Source organism: Lynx rufus, unplaced genomic scaffold (assembly GCF_022079265.1).
Source record: "Lynx rufus isolate CCGP_SWC_20201006 ecotype Redwood Valley unplaced genomic scaffold, mLynRuf1.p SCAF_15, whole genome shotgun sequence".
Classification (NCBI taxonomy): domain Eukaryota; kingdom Metazoa; phylum Chordata; class Mammalia; order Carnivora; family Felidae; genus Lynx; species Lynx rufus.
Genome location: NW_025814829.1, coordinates 52,540,786 through 52,564,156, shown reverse-complemented (window position 1 = coordinate 52,564,156; position 23,371 = coordinate 52,540,786). Strand labels below are relative to the sequence as shown.

Below are 23,371 nucleotides of genomic sequence, written 5' to 3'. Positions count from 1 at the left end.
GAGGCTGTTCATAATCCACCCATACCTCCCTTCTCCGATGTCTGCCCTTCCCCACGTGCCTTCTCTCCACTCCCCTTCTCAGCCCCGTGCAGGCTTTTCAAGCACGGGGATGCACCTGCCTCCATGGTTGTGCACTGACTCTTTGCTCTTCTAGAAGTTTCTCTCCAGATAGCTCCATGGCTATACTCTCATCTTCTTCAAGTTTTTCCTCAAGTATCCCCTTCTCAGTATCCACTGTATTTAAAATTGCAACTCTGCTCAATTTCCAACTCTCTTACTCAGCTCCATTTCCCTCCGTATCTTTATCAACTTACACTTGCTGCGCAATATTCTTACACATCATGTTTCTTTCTTGTTATCTGTCTCCTCCCTGGAGTGTAGGCTCTGGGAAGGCAGGGGTTTTGTGTCTTTGTGTGCTAATATATCCCTGGCACCCCAGGAACAGTGTCCTGCTCACCGGATGTGCTCAATTAACGGCTCTTGAATGAATGAAGTGACGGCTGCTGGATTTTTACACATCAGTCCAGTGGGATTTGCAAAACGGGATTCAGGGCAGTCCAGGTAATAATGTTTTCTCAGACCTCAGGGTCGTGCTGTCTTCGTTAATAAAAAAACAAATTTTTTTAAAAAGGTTTCTTTTTCTTCAGTTTTCCATTTTCTGGTCTGAAAAGTCATTGTCTTGTCAAGCCTTCCTTGGATTTCAAGTCTCTACCTATTGTCATTTAGATTACAATTTTCAGGACTTCACTTGTCTTCCGTGGGGGTGAAGGTCCCAGATGTGGCTGCCTGGTCATTTTTATAAAGCTCATGATTATTCTGGTGCAGAGATGAATGTCTCCAACAATGCCCAAGACTCTGGTGAAACTGGCCTCAACTGCATGGGGTTATGGTGTCCAGGATCCGTTTGCTCAGGTCCTAGATGCCTTTCTCGGTTGTAACTGATGGCTGGACCATTAACCCGTAAGTGAACATAGTTCAATGTATGTTTCTGTCAGCTGCTTTTCTGCTTCACACAGCCAGAAAAGAATATTCTGCAGTTTCTCTCCACTGATTTGGCATTTAATTGTGAGAAATACTTAGTTGGCAATTGGGGGATTTCAATGCACGCTCCCTCTTCTATTGCATTTATAAAAATGCAAACGAGTGCTTCCCCTGACCGTGATCCCCCAAAGGTAGCATTTTGCAGGTCTGCATCCACAGAAATAGTTGTGTGTCCTTATTATTTGCTTTGCAGTTGTAAGCTAGTTCCTTACACACGGCCTCCTAGCCTGTGGCAATGCATTAAAAATATTGTTTGAAGTACAGTTTTGAAAGTCTGTGCGTCTAGATCAAGTGGTTCTCTAGGCTCTACTTTATTCTTATATGACTATTTATTTTTTCAAGTGGCTCCAGTGCAATTTAGGCATGAAATAATAATGATGGATAATTCATCCACTTGGACAGCATTTTACAATCTATGATGCTTGATGGAAGGTCAGGGGTTTGGATACAAGTTTGAAACTCACCTTCGAGGGGCGCCTGGGTGGCGCAGTCGGTTAAGCGTCCGACTTCAGCCAGGTCACGATCTCGCGGTCCGTGAGTTCGAGCCCCGCGTCAGGCTCTGGGCTGAGGGCTCGGAGCCTGAAGCCTGTTTCCGATTCTGTGTCTCCCTCTCTCTCTGCCCCTCCCCTGTTCATGCTCTGTCTCTCTCTGTCCCAAAAATAAATAAAAAACGTTGAAAAAAAAATTAAAAAAAAAAAAAAAGAAACTCACCTTCGATATTTACAGGCTTTGAAACTCTGAGCACCTTACTTCTCCTCTCTGAACCTACTCTCCTTCACCTCTGCAAGGGTGGCGAGGCCACCCCATGGGCCCATTATGCTGTTAAGATGGAGGGACAGTGCCTGTAGAGGGCCAGAGGGTTTCTGATGCTGAGCACAGGGCGGGGGTGCTCACTTAATGTGGGTTTCTTTCCTTCCCACTTTCCCAGAGACTCTCTCCTGTTAGGATCTGCATTGCCTCTACATGACTGTTCTAACTACCAGGATTCCATGTGGAGGAGAGAAGTCTTACCCTCACGGAGCGTACGTGTTAGAGGTGGTGACAGAAATTAGGAAAGAAAGACACACACACACACACACACACACACACGCGCGCGCGCGCGCGCAAGTGGGCAAGCAACAGTAGGCAGTGACCAGGGCTAAGAGGAAAGGTGGTCGGGTAATAGGGTAGGGATTAGGGTGAAGGTGAGATGGGGGGGAGGGGCAAGGAAGGCTACTTCAGTCTATTTGATTCTATTACTTATTTATTTTTGTAACATCAGTTATTGTCAAGGTGGTTCACGTACAGCATATACAGTGTGCTCTTAGTTTTGGGGGGTAGATTCCCGCGACGCATCGCTTATACGCAACACCCAGTGCTCATCCCAGCAAGTGCCCTCCTCAAGGCCCATCATCCTTTTCCCCCGTCCCCTGCGCCCCCCACCCCGACCCATCCACCCTCAGTTTGTTCTCTGTATTTAAGAGTCTTCTATGGTTTTAAGGGAGGCTGTTTTAGACAGAGGACCAGACGACGTGCCAGAGTGAGTTAGGAGGCGAAAGTGAGATTTGAATCCATGGGTCTTGACTCTCGTCAACTGCTTGCATTTAAGTAAGCCTAGGTGCAGTAAAGCTGTCCTTCCATTCCCTCCCTTCCCCCCCCCCCCCCAGCTGGTGGGTATGGAAGAGTGACACACAGGCCCTGAGTTTCCATGTCCTCTGCAGAGTCCTTCGGTGGGGAAGACACCTCAGCTGGCATTTAGTTCTCAGTCACAGGGGCCATTTGCAAGGACGGCAGTTCAGGGCTTTCATTATTGGAACGATCCCGTAGCATTCACCTCTGACACCTCATTAAAACTTGTCCCTTTTCTTGACCTTTCAGAACTTCTGTGCTACCTACACCAATGTGCCGCCATGCGTCCCGTGCAGACTTGTCTTACCTGGTCTGTGTGTCTCAATCCCAGCCCCCTCCAGTAGGCCTGGAAGTTTTCTGGGGCAACGTCACTGAGCTCATCTTCCTTGGAGAGACCACCGGGGCAGGAATGTCAGGGGACTCAGCTTTTCTGGGGCCACCACTGGCTTTGAGGGTGTAACTCCTAGGTTCACCTTCCAGACACAACTTTCATTATCCTAATTCATCTTTCAAACTCCCGATGATCTCTACTATGTGTTTTCCAATACATTTCTTTCTTTCTTTCTTTCTTTCTTTCTTTCTTTCTTTCTTTCTTTCTTTCTTTCTTTCTTTCTTTCTAAATTTTTCTTCATGTTTATTTTTGAGTGAGAGAGAGACAGAGAGCAAGCAGGGGAGGGGCAGAGAGAGGGGGAGACACAGAATCCCAAGCAGGCTCCAGGCTCTGAGCTGTCAGCACAGAGCCCGACGCGGGGCTCGAACCCCTGAACCGCGAGATCATGACCTGAGCCGAAGTCGGACGCTTAACCGGCTGAGCCACCCAGGCACTCCTCCAATACATTTTTTCTTTTGAAACTGAAGGACAAAGGGACTTTTAGACATGAAGTTTTATTCTCTCCAATATTCCTCCATTTCTTTGATAACAAAATTATCCTGAAACTTAACTATCTTTATGATACCAAGGGGAGTAGGAAATCCTAAACACTCAAGATGGCTCTTTGGAAGAATACTCTTGGTAAGTTCTAGATTAGTTCTAAAATATAGGTCAGGTCCGCTGTATACATATCTAAAACAATACTCAGGCACTAAATGCTACTCATAAAAAATTCAGAGGAATTTAGAGTGGTTTTAAAGTTTAGTGCCAATGGCAAATTGAAAAAATAAGCCATGTGGTAACAGAAATTTCATTTCTGTGTTTAGTGTTGAAAAGTTACAGAAATCCATTGCCAATGATTGTGGAAAATTGAGGTCTGGGCTATAAATATTGAAATTTTAGTTATTCAGATGAGGTCAAGAATGTTCTGAAAATTATGAAGTTATCCAAAAAAGGTTCAGGTTGTTCTAAAAGTTTTAGGGCTTGGGGGAAGGTGATTGCCAGTATTTATATGCTAATTTCTCCCCCTGACCTAATTTAATGGGTTTGAAAGTTCTGCATTTGACCACCTGTCTTGATGGAATGAAGTCAACCAAGTTGGATCTTCCTGTGTTTTATTATTTTGGTGAAGATAATTGGTGAAGATAATCTATTGGTGAAGATCAGGAAAACAAGAATTAAAAAGGTAGTGATGGGGGCACCTGGGTGGCTCAGTCAGTTAAGCGTCCAACTTCAGCCCAGGTCATGGTCTCATGGTTCTCGAGTTAGAGCCCCGCGTCAGGCTCTGTGCTGACAGCTTGGAGCCGCTTTGAATTCAGTGTCTCCCTCTCTCTCTGCCCCTTCCCAGCTCATGCTTGTACTCTATCTCTGTCAAAAATAAACTTAAAAAAAAGGTAGTGGTAAAAAAATTTGAGGTCTTTGGAACAAGAATTATTTTTTGTTTGCTTATTAATAATTTAAATAAATTAGAAAAAAAGATGGGGGAAAATGGTGATTTTAAGAGGAAAATATATTCTCAAGGTCCTTGTGTGCTAATAATGATTTGCTAGTTGCAAATCATCTTTATTCCTTAAAGCGATTTCTCTAAGGACTATTGGTAGATTATACTTTACCAACCTCACGTATCCTTTTTCTACTTATGTAAAAATAATGAAACTGTATTTCTTTAAAAAAGTATTTTGTCATTCAGACTTCTCGCTAACGAGGTGGGTCTTCTGGTTTTGTGCATTTTGGAGATTAGACCAGAATGGATATGCTGTTCATGAAGGAACACTGGGCGATCAGTTCGGTTTCTATGGTTTTCAGGAAAAATTAAACATTTTGCAGAAAAAGTCAACATCCTTGATGGCGTCAATGTACTTGTAGTATTTCTGTTGGCTTGGGGAAGGGAAATAGAATTTATCTTCTCTCTGGCTTCTGCTTGATTTTACATCTAATACCGTATATTTGGTGACAATTGTCTTCACTCCTTGTGTCTTTTAGCTCCAGATTTCTACCTTTTAATGATTTGCTTGAAAAGGATGAAAAATAACACCAAATTTGCCTTGGAGAGCCGATATTTATTCCCATTCTTTATGGCATATCTTGTATTAAAAAAAAACCAAGACACCACAGAGCCCATATTTAGCGTCTTGACGATGGCAAAGGTGTTTAAATCCAAACTTTTAGATCTTTATGTTTCTGAGAAGGGTAGTTTCAGAGGCATCAGGGAAGTAACAAATCCGCATAGACCATTCATTTAACGTTTGTAGTAGATAATAATTTACTGGCCAGGTATTGAATATAAATATTCTTTCTATTAAAATATCTATTATAAAGTTTCACCGTGGTGTATGCCTTCGTAGACAATGAAGAAAATTGTTTAGCTTAGTTTTTTCGACTTTTTCTTTTTTTAAAGTTTTTTAGTTATTTAAGCGATCTCTGTACCCAGCATAGGGCTCGAACCCTTGACCCTGAAATGAAGAGTTGCATGCTCTTCCAACTGAGCCATCCGGGGGCCCAACTGTCTCAACTGTCTAATGGGTAGAGCTGTCCAACAGAACAATTAGACTGGTCCTCTGGGAAAAGTGAGTGCCTTCATGACTGGACAGCAGGCAGAGGCAGCAAGGCCATCTATCAGGGACACCGAGCACAGCATTCCTTCTGGAAAGAAAGGCTGTCCTGGAAAGGCAGTATCGCCGACAACCATAAGAGTTTACGGCCAGTTCCCGTGACCTTGGAGTGCCAGCATAACTAAATCTGGAGAGCCCCAGATCAGTCATTTCTTGGTTCAGGCAGCAGTTTTTCCAGAAAAGCTGGTCTTTGCTAGAGCAGGAGCACTTCGCTGAGCTGTGGGTTAGACCCCTGGCTACCGTTCTGTTCATTCACCAACTGGCCACGCACCCGTGAGCAAGAGGCTTCTTATCTGTGCACCTGCCCATGTGCTCATCTAATTAATGTAGGATCAGTTCTGCTGGGGTGAATAGACTCCCGATGTGGTCCCTTTCCTCCTCACATCCACTGGTTGCCTCAGAGTCGGCTTCCCCGTGGTGTGGTACGTGTCCAGGGAAAATAAACTTTTTATTAGCTGAGATAAAAATGTAGACAATTCTGACCAACAACCCCAAGAAGAGAAATTGTTATGGACACTTGCCCACCTCTTAAGGGTGGGTGAGAAGTTCTAGGTAGGGGCCAAGCAGGGATGAGAGAAAATTCTTAATTTGATCTCTAGGACACTTAACGAGAGCTTGAGAGGGGGCAACAAAAATGCATGGTTGGCCAACCCAACCCCGCTATGACCCTAGCAATATGCACTCTTGGTTTGTCCATACAGGTTTAGGGGGGCATCTAAGGAGGAAACCTACCAAACAGGTAGTGGTTTGGAGGGAAAGGTGGGGAAAAGTGGGACCCACACCTTCACCAGAAGATTCCCCAGCCCCTCTGGGGTACAAGACGTACCACATGAGCCAGCACCCCATTCTTCCCAGAACAAGGCAGGCAACTTGGTGACTGTATTTTGGGGCCACGTCACCGGACTTCAACGTGGGTTGTAGGACTGGATCCTTCCCTTTATTTTCCTGCAGTTGCGGATAACCCTAAGTTTACTTTTATTCCTGGAACTTAAAAAATGATGTAATTTTGAGAGTTAATAGAACCCAGAAACCCTGACATCCGTGCATTGAAACTGGAGCAGGATGGCTTCAGTGGTTTTTGTCCAGGGCGTGTTATGTTGACAAAGCAGGAGCTACGATCTTGGGACTCTCTGAATGTCCTTCGCAGACATTTTCCCATGCTGTAGGAGTGATGAATTTTTCCAGTGTCATAAAGACTGAAAAACTGTAAGAGAAAAGGCAGTAGAGTTACCGCCAATAAATTATTGATGATCTGAATATGCAAGTGTCGCTTTAAGCAAGAGGGAATGTATTTGGGAGAAGAGCACAAGGGCTAGAAGTTTGTGATCCCGCCCGCCCTCTGACTTGGCCGTAGGTATGTGTTTGTGTGAACACGGACACATCACAGAACCTCTGCACCCTTGTTGGCTCATCTCTAAAGTGAGGAGGAGGCTGGTTGGTGCTTCTTAGCGTTTTCAACCAAATTTCCTTTCACAGAAAAAGAGGAAAAACATCTGGATAAAATTGACATATCTGATGGCACCAAATTGTTCACGAGTTCTCCTTTGCCTACAGGATATTACGAACTCTTCCCCTTGCCATTATAACCTGGTTCTGATTGATCCCTCCACGCTGCTGTGACATTACGCCCATCGTTTCCTGTCTTTGTGCCTTTGCTTCATTGTCCCCCCCAGCATGGAAGGTTCCTGTTCTTTTCCCTACACGTCTTCATGCAATGCATCTCTTAAAGCCTGGCTCCAATGCCATTTCCTCCGCAAATTTTCTTTCATTCCCTCCGGAAGAATCCCTTCTCTGTAGCTTAACCTTGCCTTTCTTGTGGCACAACTCTCTACTTGGTTTTTGCGTTCACCACCTTACCGCCTCTGCTAATTTGTGTTTTTCTCGGGGATACGCCTGGCTTCTTTCCCATTTCAATATTTTCCCACGGGTTCCACATCTAGCACGGAATCTTGCGCGTAATTGTATTTCCATTAAGTTTCGTTGAATTAATAAACAAGCAAATTTAGCCTTAAATGGGTTAAGCAAGAGAGTGTTGGAACAATGATGATCCATCTGAATTGCTGGAAAAATCACTTCTAGAAATTGCCCTGTTGATCTTTCATTAATACTATAGCCTTTAGAAAAACTCCGTAAGTGAAATTTACTCAACCCTCCAAGATTCTTAAGTTCTTTTTTTCATATATGGTTATATTTTGTTCCTAATGCAGCATTTGTGGGTACCTATAATTCTGGTATTAATCACCTGGAGTTAGCTCAGACTTCGGGAGTTAAGATCACAGATTCCAACAAGACTGCCTTCACTTTAGATGCTAGCTGAAAGTTTGGGGGCCCTGCACTTATGACCAACTGGCTACAGCTTGGGGTTCCTATGACCCCCTCACGTTTGACGTTCAACTAAAATGACTCACAGAATTCAGGAAAGTGCCGTAATTATGATGACGGTTTCATTATAAAGGATACACATCAGGACCAGCTAAATAAAGACCCAGGCCTGGTGTTTCCCAGTGCAGAGCTCCCATTGTCCTCTCCCCATGGAGTGAGGGCATTTTCCCCTCAGCACACTGATATGTGTCAACCCCCAGGAGACTCTTCTGAGTTCAGAATTTTTATTGAGGCTGCATTAGGTAGACATGACCAATTAATCATAGGGTGCACGTTTAGACTCAGTGACCAGTTCCCTTCGCTCTCCAGTGTCCAGGAGGCTGGGCTGATAACACACAGCTCAAAGCCCTGACCCTCTAATCACATGGTTGGTCTTGCTGGCATGATCAGCCCCCAGCCTGAGTCATCTCCTTAGCAGAAACTCAGAGACGGTTTGCGGGGGGCCATGGGTAACAGATATTCCTACCAATCGGGAACTTCCAAGGGCTTAGAACACCCGGTCCCGGCAACCTGGGACAAAGACAGAGAAGTTCTTTATTATATAACAGTGGGAAATAGAGTGTTATCCTCATTTTATAGGTGGCACTGGGGGAAGAAGTGACTTGTTCAGTGTCACAAGGCTGCGTAGTAAGGGAGCCAGAGCTCCAGCCCCGAACCTCTGACTTCGAGTGTCTTTTCACCGCAGCGTGATGGCTTCCCTACGGGAAGGGTAAATTCGCATTGGCATTGTCATTTCATCCTCCAGACTCTTGGAGTAGCAGGTTTGACCTCAGTGTCCTCTTGGGAACCATGATCACTGTTCCCAGTGTTTATCAAGAGCTGCTCCTCCTTCGGTCTGGGGCTCACGAATGCAGAGAATGTGAAGTTGGCGGCCCGATCACCGGGAGGCTCCTTGTGTGACAGGTACACACAGTTTTGCAGACTTGGAAGGTGAGACATAAGCCCGAGCTACCCGCTTTGTTGAGCCGTGGGGAGCAATGGAGCAAAGGAGTCGTAAATATTCAATATTAAGTGTCTTCGCCACCTTCCTTATCCCCCGCCCGGTGCCTCCTAGTCCCCTTTCTCAGAGTTTCACTCAGCAGTTTTCAGAATTTGCCTTTGTTACTTCTTTTCCTACACGGAGGCGTCACCCTCAATATATGACCCTTCCTGTGCGTCAGGCGCAATTCTATATGTGTTGTATCTATTAACACCGTGATCTTCACTATCATAATCCCAGTTTACCTGTGAAGAAACTGAGGCAAAGAGATGTTTAGTGAACTTTCCAGGGCCTCTCAGCTGGTTAGTGGTCAATCTGGGTTTCAAACTTTGGCATCCATATGAGACGGGGAAATTGAAGGACTCCATAAAAATCTGCTCTTTGCTTTTTTTTCCTGCTTCTGTTCTTGCTAGGACCTGCCTCTTTACACACGCCTTGTAATGCAAATAGTGTATGTCTTCCTCGTCAGGGACAAGGAGTTCATGATTTCTCTAGAATAGGTAACATCTAAGGAAGCACCAGGTGAGAACGAGTGGATGAAGCCATCGTGTGCGCATTCCAGGCCACCAGCGCTGGACATCCAGGTTCTGAGACCCCCCCCTGGCTCGAAGAAAGGTTCTGAGACCCCCCCTGGCTCGAAGGAAGAACAACCGGGCCCTTGTCTTAGTTCTAACTGGTTCCTGGATGCCTGAGAGGACGCGTACCCCAGCCCACAGTCCTCGATAAAAACTCCAGCCCCTGGACAAACACAGGACTCCCTCTCCTTTCCTTTCTGAGTCTCCTAGATAGTGTCCATACCCGCACTCTCTCTTGATCTTCAGTGAACCCCGATTTCCCCTCCCACAGCTGGGACCCCCTCCACTGGTCCTGCGGGACGACCTCTGGGTCCCCAGACCCACCTGCTGGCGTCACAGATGCCCAAGTCTGTGCTCTCAGCCATCCCACTAAACTGCCTTGATTAAACGAAAAGAACTTTACTTTCGCAAGTCATGTGAATTTCAGTTACATTGCTGTCTTTCCTCCTTAAGGCTTGTGGGACCTCGGTCAAGTTGGGTAAACTGCCAGGGCCTCAGATTATAGGCAGAGTAAACCAACCGTTCCTTGATTTGGAGCCACCAGGACAGAATGAGCAGCAGCGCCCTGTGCGTGGGTCCTAGCACACTCACGTCCATTTCTCCTTCTCCCTCGCGTGGAGGGGTAGAAGGACCTCTAGAAGGGATCGCTCATCCCCTATTGAGACCTGTGCTCAGCCCTGGACACGCAGTCAGGTTACCATCTTCCAGGCAAGCAGCTCCCACCAAAACAGCCTTCTGAAGCTGCACCCAGCAAGGAGCTGCCTCTGGCTCCTTATCACATCCCCACAGCTGTGCCCAAGTCACTGCAGAGGAGGAAATGGCTTTTTTTTTTTTTAACTACGATTTTCCAGAAAGTGAGCTGCAGTGCCTGGAAAGCCCAGATATGTCAAGTCACAGTACAGAAATCTATTTTGCTCTCCCCGGGGCTATTTTTCTTTCTGTCTGTCTATGCTGCTTATAGTCTCTGCCGCAGACAGATTGTGGCCAAGAACCTGTGACATGGGCTTTCTCATCTGGGAAGCTCGGTAGAGACCAAAGTGGGCCGCTGACATTTTTCCCCCCTGGCCTCAACTGTACAGCTTAGCAACAGCAGGGTCATTGCCCTATTTCTCGCTTTGTTGAGTGCCTAGATCCTTGCTTGGTATTTACCAACTTCTCTCATGGGTGATTGTTGAATTAAATAGTTGTGGGGCACTTGGGCGACTCGGCTGGTGGAGCGACCGACTCTTGGTTTCGGCTCAGGTCACGAGCTCACAGTTTGTGAATTCGAGCCCCACACCGGGCTCTGTGCTGACGGCGCGGGGTCTGCTTGGGATTCTCTGTCTCCGTCTCTCGCTCCCCCTCCCCTGCTCGCTCTTGCTCTCTCGCTCTCCAAATAGAGAAATCAACTTAAAAACATAAGTGGTTGTACGTGCCCGCCTGCTTTTGTGACTTTGCGTAGATTAGTGTTGTTCCAGGACTTTCTACGGCCTAGGAAGTCATTGAAGGCCTTCAGGCCGTCGGTCCTAAGGGGTTTCCTTGATCTGTTTTTAATTTTTCTCTCCAAATGCTGATGCAGTCCAGCAGAGTGGAACAGCAGTGAGGTTGGTAACAGACAGACCTGCTTTTGGTTGTGATTCTGCCACTTACCACCGCCCTGACCCTGGGCACGTGCTTCACCATTTCTGAGCCTCATTTCACAGCTGCCAAAGGGGGTGATGGCAGCCAGAGAGCCCATCTAACAGGCGTGTGGATTAGAGAAGGGAGTCCTCTGTGGCCTATTGGCCCCGCTCCCTTGGCTGCAAACCATTCAAGGCGGCTTTTTAAAAAAGTATTTTATTTAAAAATTTTTAAAGGGAGTAATATCTACTCCCAATATGGGGTTCAAAATCATGACCCTGAGATCAAGAGTCATATGCTCTACTGACAGGTGCCCCTCAAGGCAGCTTTTAAGGGACCTCCCTCACAGGGTTGGCGTGAAGGCTAAATGAGATCGTGGGAGTAAAGAGTGTGCAGAAAGCAAGGAGTGAAATTGCTTTGCTTCTGGTGAGCAGAGTGCAAGTAACCCCGTGCTGTTTCCTTTGAGCACCTCCAGTCCCACCACCCCCAAGCCCTCTATTTGTCCCATACCGCGGGAAAACCCTGGACAACACCCGACAGATCGGCCGTAATTTGTCACTGGAGGCCCGTGTCTCCTCTGTGGGTGTTGTGCCCCCCCGCCCCACCTCAGGAGCCCTGCCGGCATTCGTTCTCCTCTTCCTCTTCACTCTCCCTCAGAGGAATTGTTTCTGGAAAGAAGTCGATCGCAGGAGTTGGAGCCTTTGAGCCTTTTTCTTCTTTCTAATTGTGTACTTCTGGAGTTCAGGAACATATGTGGTAGCTATTTGGGAAACGTGGACCCATTCCTGGATCACAACGTACTTGCTTCTTCTGAGGCATAAGGCAGATCTGAAAATGGACCCTAGCCGGCCCAGTATCTTGCTGGCTGAAACACGTTCTCCTGGTTCCCTTGTGGATGCGCCGCATTTTCATAATCACATCTTGGCCGGACCCCAAAAGAAGCCAGTGAGCTTTAAACTGAGTGAGGTGCACCCCAACATTCCCTCCGTGTCTCTGACCCCACCCCACCGCCAGCCTCACCCAGGCCTCTTCGTGTTTTTCCTCTCCTTTTCTCTGATCTCTCCCGCTTAGCTCTACAGAACAGTCAGGATTGCTCGCGTCTTTGTCCCCGAAGCTCTTGTTTTCAGACCAAGTAGAGAGAGTGGAGGAGAGCAGCTTCCAGTTTCTTCCTGGCTCCCGGATGTGCCCTGAATCCCAGACAGGAGCCGCACGGAAGCGCCCTGTGACAGAGGTTCCAGGACACTGGAATCTCCCAAACGTCACCTGAATCTTCGGCTGGAGACGCGAGGGGATTGCTCATGGAGGACGAGATGGCAAGCTTCCTTAACAGGGAGCCTGACACAGAGAAGGTGCTGGCATTTTACATGTTGAGTGCCCCAGTGGACCGAGCAAATCATGAATAAAGACATGACACGTTTATTGTCCTGTAGCCAGTCAAAAGGCTCCCAAAGACGTCAGAGCCGCACTTTGACACATGGCAGAGGAGTGGTGGTTTTTTTGTCCTTCTTTTAGGGCACGGAGGAGCTTGCTGGGGAGGAAGGCTGTGCATGTGGCACCAACTTGTGTCACCCTCCCCAGGACAATCCCGGGACGTCTCATTTCAGTTTCCTCCAAGAAGCAATGGTGGCAATTGGGCCCCGGTGCTGTCCCAGCCGGGTGGCCCCCAAATGGAAGAGTGAACTGTGAGGGATAGTGGGGACCATTGTCATAGGTTCCGTACCATGAGACTTTTCAGGGGGTCTTACGGTCACCCCTAGAGGGGTCAGGCAGTGCTGTGCGTGTTGGCTTTGGGGGTCATAGTGCAGTTTTCTTGCACCTAAGCAGGTGCACCTAAGCAGGTGCAGTTTTCTTGTTTGCCTGATTGAGAAAACACTCCCCAGGATGACATCATGATTCTCGTCTGGTAGAAAGGAAGGTAGAAAGGAAGCTTCAGGTGGCTCATCTAAAGAATAAAAAGTTCTGGGCTGTTCCCAGAACCCATGGATACAAGGCTTCTCAGTGCAGTCATCATCTGTATATAATCCAGGTGTTAGCTCGGGTTTCAGATATGACTTACCTGCAACCCTTTGTGTGGACCTCCAATGCCTTTCCAGAGGCTTCTGCAATTGCACGAAAGGCTTATGTTTTGTCATTAGTTCTGGCTCTGAGCTTCTGCTGCCAGCGAATGAGTTTAGTTTCTAGATCATGCTTTATCTGCACTGGCTGTTCCACAGTGGTCGGTGTGGCTAAGGGAGCTCGGCTGTCTTCTATGACCATACCCGTGTGTGCATACACACACACACACACACACACACACACACACACACACAACACAGAGTCTTTGTGGATCTAGCAGACGTCACTGAAGGATTGCAGGCCGGGAGAAAAGGCAAAAAAGTGTGACATTTATTTTGAGCAATGTGGCAACTTCAAATTCATTATGAAATGCCTTTTGATGAACTCTCTTTGTTCTACTTGATCTTCAGTGTTTCGCTTAACTGTCTTTGAGATTAACAGCAGGGTCATTGCCCTGTGTCTTTCCTTGTTGAGTGCCTAGATCCTTGCTTGGTATTTACCAACTTCTCTAATAGGTGATTATTGAATTAAATGGTTGTGGGGCGCTTGGGCGGCTCAGCTGGTGGAGCTACTGACTCTTGGTTTCAGCTGGTCACGAGCTCACAGTTTGTGAATTCGAGCCCCACATCGGGCTCTGTGCTGACAGCGCAGGGTCTGCTTGGGATTCTCTGTCTCTGTCTCTCGCTCCCCCTTCCCTGCTTGCTTCTCTCTCTCTCGCCCTCAAAAGAAAGAAATAAACTTAAAAAAATAAGTGGTTGGGGGCGCCTGGGTGGCTCGGTCGGTTGGGCGTCCGACTTTGGCTCAGGTCATGATCTCACGGTCCGTGAGTTCGAGCCCCGCGTCGGGCTCTGTGCTGACAGCTCAGAGCCTGGAGCCTGTTTCAGATTCTGTGTCTCCCTCTCTCTCTCTGCCCCTCCCCTGTTCATGCTCTCTCTCTGTCTCAAAAATAAACGTTAAAAAAAAAATTAAAAAAAAAAGTGGTTGTACATGCCTGCCTGCATGAAGGTCAGAGAGCAAGGGAGACAGAGGATATGAAGTGGGTTCCACGCTGACAGCAGAAAGCCCAACGCAGGGCATGAACTCACGAACTGTAAGATCGTGACCTGAGCCGAAGTCGGACCCTCAAGTGACCGAGCTACCCAGGCACCCCATGGACAGTCTGCCCTCTTAGTTGGCCAGCCTCTCTCTGCCCTTGCTTCCTGTTTATTTGGTTTGTTTTCTCTAGCTCCTCCTGTACTCAGGGTTTCGTCTTTTCTACTGGTGATTCCCCAAAGATGGTTCCATTTCTTTCTTTTTTTTTCTTCTCTCTCTCTCTCTCTTTTGTTAGTTTTTATTTAAGATGGTTCCATTTCTGCGGGGATTCTGCTGTCAGATGTTCAGATCATCACCACACGTTCCGACCCGCGCTACATATACAACCAGAGCTGGTTTCAGATCTGTGCTTTCTGATCTGGACAGTGAAACCGAGGTCAGTAGGGTCATACGCGCTTCTATTTCATCTGCAGCCATTACGTGATAGCCTTTCAAGGAGCTGATTACCTTGTCCAGTCCATGTATCTTCATGGCCAGAGTGGGTTACCCCTGGGACCTCACTCGTTCTCAGCTGGTGTCTGATTAGCCTTCTCTGATGGGCTAACTGCTAGCCCTTCTGGATTTTGCCATCTGTCTGCTTTTATTCCTGAGGGTGGAGCTCAGCACTCACTTCCCCTTCTTGCTCTTCCCGGCCTTCAGTTAGGGGAAGCCCGCACCGACCCCTTCCTTCATCATCTTCCCTCTTCTGGATTCTACACCCGCAGAGGCATTGGACTCAGGTAGTGCGTGTCCGCGATCTCAGGTGAATGGACGGAGGTCCGAGGCCTCTCAGGCCAGCCAACTGTCATTTTCCTGGGTCTAGAAGGTCCATTTCTAGAAATGTAGCTACCAGCTCTGATTTTAGCCCCGCAGGCCACTCTTACTGGTTTTTACATTGCTCAGAGACCAGCGAATGGGTTAATGTGAGCACTTAAAATAGCCGAACGTCCTCCCCCCAAGCAGTGTAGATAGGAGCTGAGCCACCGCAGGGGAAAGTCCACATCTCGAGTGCTAACTAGAGTCAGAGAAGAGGTAAGTCCCACCGCTTCATCACGTCAAAGTAGCTCTTGAACTTCAGAGGTCTCTGCCAACAGAGCTTGCGACAGGACCGGAGTTGACCGCAGGGCCTGTGGGTGACCCCATGCGGCCTGCTGCCCGCGTTCCCAGGCCTGCGTTCCACTCTGCAGATGGGGAGAGACATGAATTGCCAACATCTGTGGTGAAATAGCACTGGGGCAGGGGGATAGCACTGCGGGAAATACCCATCACCTCAAACGGCCCAGAGAAACCACTGCCGCAGAACAAAAGTTCCCTTCTCTTGCCGGGGTATCTGCACGGTGTGGAGAGCTGGGCCAGAGGCGTGTGTGTGTGTGTGTGTGTCCAAACTCACTGCCAGGGGGCCTGCTGGGTGAGCGTTGGGGCTAGGGGCTGAGGAAGAAAGGAAATACGGGCTGGCGAGTAGAATGAGGAGTGTAGTCTGGTGGTTTGAGATGTTTTTCTGGAAGGGAAGGTGGCTTTTCCTCCACTTTGCAGGGGGCTGCTGGGGGCGGGGGGGGGGGCGGGGGAGGAGGAGGAAACCGGGCTCTATGCTTAGTGTGAGGTTGCGAGGAGGGAGTCGTGACCTGGCCCTTGTCGAAGGGCTCCGCCGCACGTCAGGGTCACAGAGGAGCAGGGGCATCATCGCTGGACCCCGCACGTGGAATCTGCCTGGGGCCACGGGCTTGGGTGACACATTGCCTACACTTACTTGGCCCAGGGCGGCCTGCAGGGGGCGACGCAAAAGACTTGATTTTAGATTTTAGCTGCGATGATGACCTCGCCTTCGCTGTCACTTCTTCAGGGAGCCTCGCCTGACCCCTCACAGTAAATTAAGTGTCCTGAAAAGTATCAACAGCTGTAATTTCCCTTATGGCTGCAATCAATCAATTCTACATCCACCTGTTTATTATCTATCACCCATCTGCGAGGTGACGTTCTATGAACATCTCTATCCCGTTCAGCCCTGTATCGCAAAGCCTGGCGTGGCCCCATAATTATTTGCTGAGCAAATGAATACGTTAAATAAATACTCCCCAAGCATCAATGGTGTGTCGGGGCCGAGGTAACTGCTCTGGCCCACTTTGCCCGTGGCTCACAGGCTGGTGGTGGAGTGATGCCAGGAACAACCCAAGCACCATGGGAATGAGCCCCAGGACAGGAATGAAGAGGTCTCAGGAGAGGATGGCAATTAGTAACTCTTATTTACAATGGGCAGTTATGAAGACTGAATACACCAATTCATCAATCTTTACAACCAGGCTGTGAGGGGGTGCAGGAGGAGCTTTATAATTTCCTTTTTACAGAATGGGAAACCAATAATCAGAGATGGCCTGAGATTTGCACAAGATACTGGTGTCAGGTTTTCCCCAAGGGCACTGAGTTCTCATTCCTTTTGAGACAGATCTCGAGGCATGAGAGAAAATTGACATTTAGAAATTGGTGGAAAGAATGGAAAGAGACATCCAAGGGGGCTGGAACGTTAGTAACATCATGGCTGTTGAACGTTCCATGTGGGAGCCACAGCACCAAGAATATCAGGGAACATTCTAGAAGGAAATGTAGATCATCTAGCCCAGGTCCTTTATTTTATAGATAAAGAAAGTGAGGGAGCCCCTGAGTGGCTCAGTCTGTTAAGTGTCTGATTCTTGGTTTCCACTCAGGTCATGTTCCCAGGGTCGTGGTTTCGAGCCCCACGTCAGGCTCCCTGCTGAGCATGGAACTTGCTTAATATTTTCTTTCTCTCTCTCTTTGCCTCTCTCCGCTGCTCACCCATGCTCTCTTTCAAAGAATATATCTCAAAAAATATATATACATATATAAAAGAAAGTGAGACCCAGAGAGAGGAAGTTGCCCAGTCCACAGGGGCAGAGCTGCTTATGTGAGAGGGGCTAGCTAGAACCAGGCTTTTGGCTGCTTGGAACATCACATCTGCCCTCACAAGGTGAATCCTTTGAAGTGGGTTCTACCATTATCTTCAGTTAGGGAAATTGGCCTTGGGAGGGTGAACAACTTATCGAAATTCACATTGCTACTGATGGAGGAAGCTGGGACTTAATCTGGGTCTCGGATGATCCAGGGTCTGTGCTCTTTTTTTTTTTTTTTAATTTTTTTGATGTTTATTTATTTTTGAAGGAGAGAGAGACAGAGCGTGAGGGGGGAGGGGCAGAGAGAGAGGGAGACACAGAATCCGAAGCAGGCTCCAGGCTCCGAGGCGTCAGCACAGAGCCCGACGCGGGGCTCGAACCCGTAAACCACGAGATCATGACCTGAGCCAAAGTCGGAGGCTGAACCGACTGAGCCACCCAGGCGCCCCCAAGGTCTGTGCTCTTAACTGCTTAGTTATGGTCTTCCAGATCTTCCAAAATAGTTTGGGAGCTGTTTCATAGGGAAAGCATCATAGTACAGAAGCCAATGGCAGAGCGGAAGCTGGCATCTACATCTTGGGACGGGGCTGAAAGGTGGGGCGGTTCCTTTCTCTTACATCACAGTTAGTCTAATTTCAAGGCCTTGGAGAAGGCTGTCCTTCCTCACAAGGACCCATCACACCTTTCAGCTCATATCAGGAATTCTATTAACTTGAATAAAGGTTTTCTTATTTCACAAGAGAATGCTTTCGACCTCCTTCCGAACAAGGGAGGCCACTCCCAGCGCGTCATTTATCCGCACGAATTGTAACTTGAGTTTTGAGCATGTTGAATTTGAAGAAGAGATGTTGAATGACCTTCGGGACATGCGAGAAATAACAAAGTTAGCGAGTGTGTATTCTGTGCTGCCTTAGGGCCGGGCCCAGGCCCAGGGCATACGTACGCTGTGTGTGATCTTTTACATGCTTTATGGAGTACTGTCTGGTTTTCCTCCTATTTTAAAGGTGAGGAAATGGATGTATAAAGAACTAAAGACATTAGACTAGGGTTACAAAGCCAGTAAATGGTCGATCTAAGGTGTGAACTTAGGTGGGTTGTCCGTGCTGTTAACCACTCTGTGGGACCAGAGCTCAGGACGGGCCGTGGAAAGTTTTAATATGTTTGATAATGAGAGACATTACTAAGAAGTGGAAACAGCCCATTAGGTCAGTAAGTTCTTGATATTACTCTTTTTTAACAGACGTGGGCAACTGTGGCATTGTTTATTTTCAGGGTGCTTTTCTGGTTTAGTTTGTGAAGTTTAGAAAAGTGTGGGAAATCCTGCGACTTGATCTCAAACACGCACAAAACGTCACACTACTCACCCTCACGTTTCAACTTTTCTCCCAGTCCTCGCTCCCAGTTTCGGACGGGAGATTCTCCGATGGCAGCCGTGATTTCTGGGATTCCATTTCCAGTGCTCTCTCTGATGGTTTGCAAGTGGCCGATGTGACGATGGACTGGGGCTCCGCTAAAGCGGACACAATGTGTCACTTAGCAGCCACGTCCTATGTCCAAAAGGTCGTGAGGGTTTGATTACCTGGAAGAAAGGGAGGGAGGGAGGCAAATTCTCTTGGAAGCTTAAATGTTGAGGTTGAGACTAAAGGAAGTCGCTGACCTCAGGTTAAAGCACATGGAGAAGGGCCTTCGGCATTGTCAAAATTTCCCTTGTTGCTTGGGGCTCTGTGGCACCATATAGAGTCCATGGCCGTTGGAGGTCAACAATGTCCACTTAACCCAAGGGGTATGCTGCCTTCGACGGGGCAGATTGCTGAGGTGGGTCTGGCCTCAGACAAGAACCAGATGGGTTTTGTGATAGCTGTGAGAGCTACCAGAGTTTGTGATAGCCATCCGATGGCTTGGTGCTTAGGGTTAAAAATAAAGTACTAGTCAATACTGAGGGACTTCCAAGTCCCCCAAGAATAGAGTGCACTTGGAGCGAAGGGCCATTTTCTGTCAAGCACTGGAGAGCTCAAAAAGGAACTGAGCACAAGGTGCACGGCACGGAGGCTGATTTGATGTCTGTCACGCACACGGAGAGGAGAGGCCTTGTAGAGGTTGATGCTTGAGGCAAAAGAACACTGTGGGCGAAGACTTGCTTCCCACCCTGACCTTTGCTTGTAAAGTTCTTCTCTCAATACATCACGTAACAAGATCCTATGCATTTGCCCCAAACAAAATAAAACAAGCAAAAACCTAGCACTTTGCTGCTTACTTTCTTCCTCCCTTGTTATCATCAGACCGTGGCCTCCTAGAGGCAGGGGCTGTGACTCTTACTGGGTTTCTAGGGCCTCACTAGCATGGCACACTCAAGAATTGTCTTGAATAAAGAAGTCTTCCTTTAGTGCAAGGGTGGTTTGCTATTTGCAAGGCAGTGTGATATATCACATTAACAAGACAAAGGGTAAGAACCATAGGCTCATTAAAAAAAAATCTTTTTAATGTGTATTTATTTTTGAGAGGCAGAACATGAGCAGGGGAGGGGCAGAGAGAGAGGGAGACACAGAATCCGAAGCGGGCTCCGGGCTCCGAGCTGTCAGCACAGAGCCCGACGCGGGGCTCAGACTCATGAACCGGAGATCGTGACCTGAGCTGAAGTTGGATGCTTAACCGACTGAGCCACCCAGGCGCCTCTCCCCCCTCCCAAATGATCATTTTAATAGATGCAGAAAAAACATTTGACAAAGTACAAAATCCATTCATGATAAAAACCCTCAACAGAGCAGGTTTAGAGGGAACACACATCAACATAATGGCCATATATGAAAACCCCACAGCCAACATCATCCTAAATGGGGAAACACTGACACCTTTTCCTCTATGGTCAGGAACAAGACCACTTTCACCACTTTTCTTCAACCGTAGTATTGGAAGTCCTAGCCACAGCAATCAGACAACAAAAAGAAAGAAAAGGCATCCAAACCAGTAAGGAAGAAGTCAAACTTTCAATTTGCGGATGACATGACACTCTATACAGAAAACCTGAAAGATTCCACCAAAATATTACTGGAACTGATACACAAATTCAGGAAAGTCACAGGATACAAAATCAATCTTCAAAGATCTGTTGCATTTCTATACGCCAATAACGAAGCAGCAGAAAGAGAAATCAAGGAATCTGTCTCATTTGCAATTGCACCAAAATCCATACGATACCTGGGAATAAACCTAACTGAAGAGGTGAAAGACCAGTACTCTGAAAACTATAAAACACTGATGAAAGAAATTGAAGAAGCCACGAAGAAATGGGAAGACATCCCAGGCTCGTGGATTGGAAGAATAAATATCGGTAAGACGTCGATACTACTCAAAGCCATCTACACATTTAATGCAATCCCAATCAAAATACCACCAGTATTTTTCACAGAACTAGAACAAACAATCCAAAGATTTGTACGCAACCATGAAGACCTCACATAGCCAAAGCAATTTCCTTTCCTCAAAAAGGAAAGCAAATCTTGAGGCATCAGGATTCCGGACTTCAAGCTATATTACAAAGCTGTAGTCATCAAACCAGTATGGTACCAGCACAAAAATAGAAACATGGATCAATAGAACAGAATAGAAAACTTAGAAATAAACCCACAATTATATGGTCAGCTAATCTTCAACAAAGCAGGGGAGACTATCCAATGTGAAAAAGACAGTGTCTTCAACAAATGGTGCTGGGAACATAGAGAGCAACATGCATAAGAATGAAACCAGACCGCTTTCTTACATCATAGACAGAAGTAAACTCAAAGCGGAACAAAGACCTAAATGTGAGACCTGAAACCATAAAAATTTTAGAAAAGAGCGCAGGCAGTAATTTCTCTATCAGTCATAGCAACTTTTTTTTTTCTAGATAGGTCCCTTGAGGTCAGGGAATCAAAAGCAAAAATAAACTATTGGGACTACATCAACATAAAAAGCTTCCGCACAGGGAAGGAAACAATCAACACAACTAAAAGGCAAGCCACAGAATGGGAGAAGAGATTTGCAAATGACACATATGATAAACGTTTAGTGTCCAAAATATATAAAGAACTTATACAACTCAACACCAAAAAACCCTCAAATAATCCAATTTTAAAATGGGCAAAAGACACGAACAGACATTTCTCCAAAGAAGACATACAGATGGCCAATATATATGTGAAAATATGCTCGACATCACTTATCATGAGGGCAACACAAACCAAAACCACAATGGGCCATCACCTGACACCTGTCAGAGTGGCTGAAATCAATAACACAAGAAACAACAGGTGTCGGTGAGGATGTGGAGAAAAAGGAACCTTTTTGCACTGTCGGTGGGGATGCAAACTGGGGCAGCCACTCTGGAAAACAGTACAGAGTTTCCTCCAAAAGTTAAACGTAGAACTACTCTTCAATTCAGCAGTTGCACTCCTATGTGTTTACCGGGAAGGACACAAAAATACTGATCCAAATGGGTATATGCACCTTGATGTTTATAGAATCATGATCTACAATAGCCAAATTATGGAAACAGCCCATCCATTGATGAATGATAAAGATAATCGATGAAGGATAAAGAAGTGGTATAGATACACAACGGAGAATTATTCAGCTATAGAAAAGAATGAAATCTTGCTATTTGTAACAACATAGATGGAGCTAGGGAATTTAATACTAAGTGAAATAAGTCAGACAGAGAAAGACAAATCCCATATGATTTCACTCATACGGGCAATTTAAGTAACAAAACAAACAAGCAAAGTTAAAAAGAGAGAGGGGAAAACCAAGAAACAGACTCTTAACTGTGGGGAAGCAACTGATCCTTACAGAGGGGAGGTGGGTGGGGGGCTTGGTGAAGTAGGGACTAAGGAGTGCACTTGTGATGAGCGCTGGGTGACGTATGGAAGTGCTGAATCACTCTATCAAAATACAAACTTAAAAATAGAAGAAGTCATCTTCTAGACCACTGCGTCTTCTCGCCTGATCAGGAAATCACTCTGTTACTGATCCTTTTTCTTGCATCATATACATGACTCATTCCTCCAAAGCTTGTTCTTGTCCACATTCTACCCCAAAGTCTTCTACTTCCCCGATTAGAGGCAGGGAGTCTTCCCTGGCGTGATGGGCAGAGCAAACTCATTGGCAATTATTCTGTTGGTGTTATGTGGTGACAGGAACACTAACCCCAAGGTAGTCAAAGAAGCCAGAGTGGAAATGGTGACTTAGTTTGTCTACTCCTCAGTCTGTAATAAAGGAGTCTGCTCTCTATGTAGTCGGGTTTCTGACTTGGTTTCCGATAGCCACCAAGAGATTACAACCAGATGAGACCTTCGACCTGCTTCCATGGTCTCTTCTCCCAATCTTCTTTTCCTCCTTTGGATGAAACATCTCTATTCCTACCCATGCCATGCCTCCCGCCAGGGCCCTGGACCCCACCCCCTTCTGTCCAATCAAGGATGTTGCTCCAGCTTTGTTTCTAGTCTCTCTTGCCTTCCCTTCTGGACTTTCCAACCAACCCACAAACATGCTGTGCTGTCTCCTACCCGCAAACAAATTTCTCTTGAACGTACATGTCCCTTGAATACTGGCTCATTTCCCTGCACCCCTTGTGGCTAAACTCCTCAAAAGAGCTATTTCTACTAATTACCTCTGCTTCCTTTTCTCGCTTCTTCTCTTGAACACATCACAGTGAAGTTTCTTTTTCCTTTGCCATTCAAAAAACTAAACTAAAGCCTGCTTGTGTCAAGGTCAGCAATAACGGGGATGATGGTTTATCTTATTTTGTTCACTTCAGTCCTGGTTTGTGCCTGTGGTCTTGACATATTTTAATTATTAAGAGCTTCTTCCTTCACTCAGAAATGTTGTGATTTGGGCAAAGGTCATGTGGTCGTTTTACCTACCAATAGCCTTCACGTCCCAATGCAATGTTCAATTCCCGTTTTGACTCCCCTGATCAGCTTATTGTACCCTTATTCTGGAAATACTGCCTTCCCTCGCCCCAGGGCATATTCTTCTCGCAACTCGCTGGAGGCTGTTTTTCAGTCTCTTCAGGGTCCTTGATCCTCTGTTCTCTCCATTTTCAGGCTTTGGACAACCTCATCCAATTTCATGGCTTTACATTTTGATGGTGATGAAGACCAGAATTTTATTTTGTGCCCTGGCCCATCCTCTGAACTCCA

The 23,371-nt window shown here is 46.7% G+C and overlaps 1 protein-coding gene across 4 annotated transcripts in view; it reads left to right on the top strand.

Moving 5' to 3' along the window:
- The first annotated feature begins 378 nt into the window (after positions 1-378).
- Positions 379-23,371, top strand: part of XCL2 (X-C motif chemokine ligand 2) — an 88,146-nt gene continuing 65,153 nt past the window's right edge. Inside the window, exons 1-2 of one of the 4 annotated variants that reach the window (XM_047077048.1) lie at positions 474-561; positions 826-960. In XM_047077048.1, coding sequence (XP_046933004.1) covers positions 920-960 — 41 coding nt within the window. In that variant the 5' untranslated portion in view covers positions 474-561; positions 826-919. Of the gene's footprint in view, positions 562-825; positions 961-23,371 lie in introns of all 4 variants that reach the window. The other 3 variants (XM_047077047.1, XM_047077049.1, XM_047077050.1) reach the window with 3 other exon arrangements.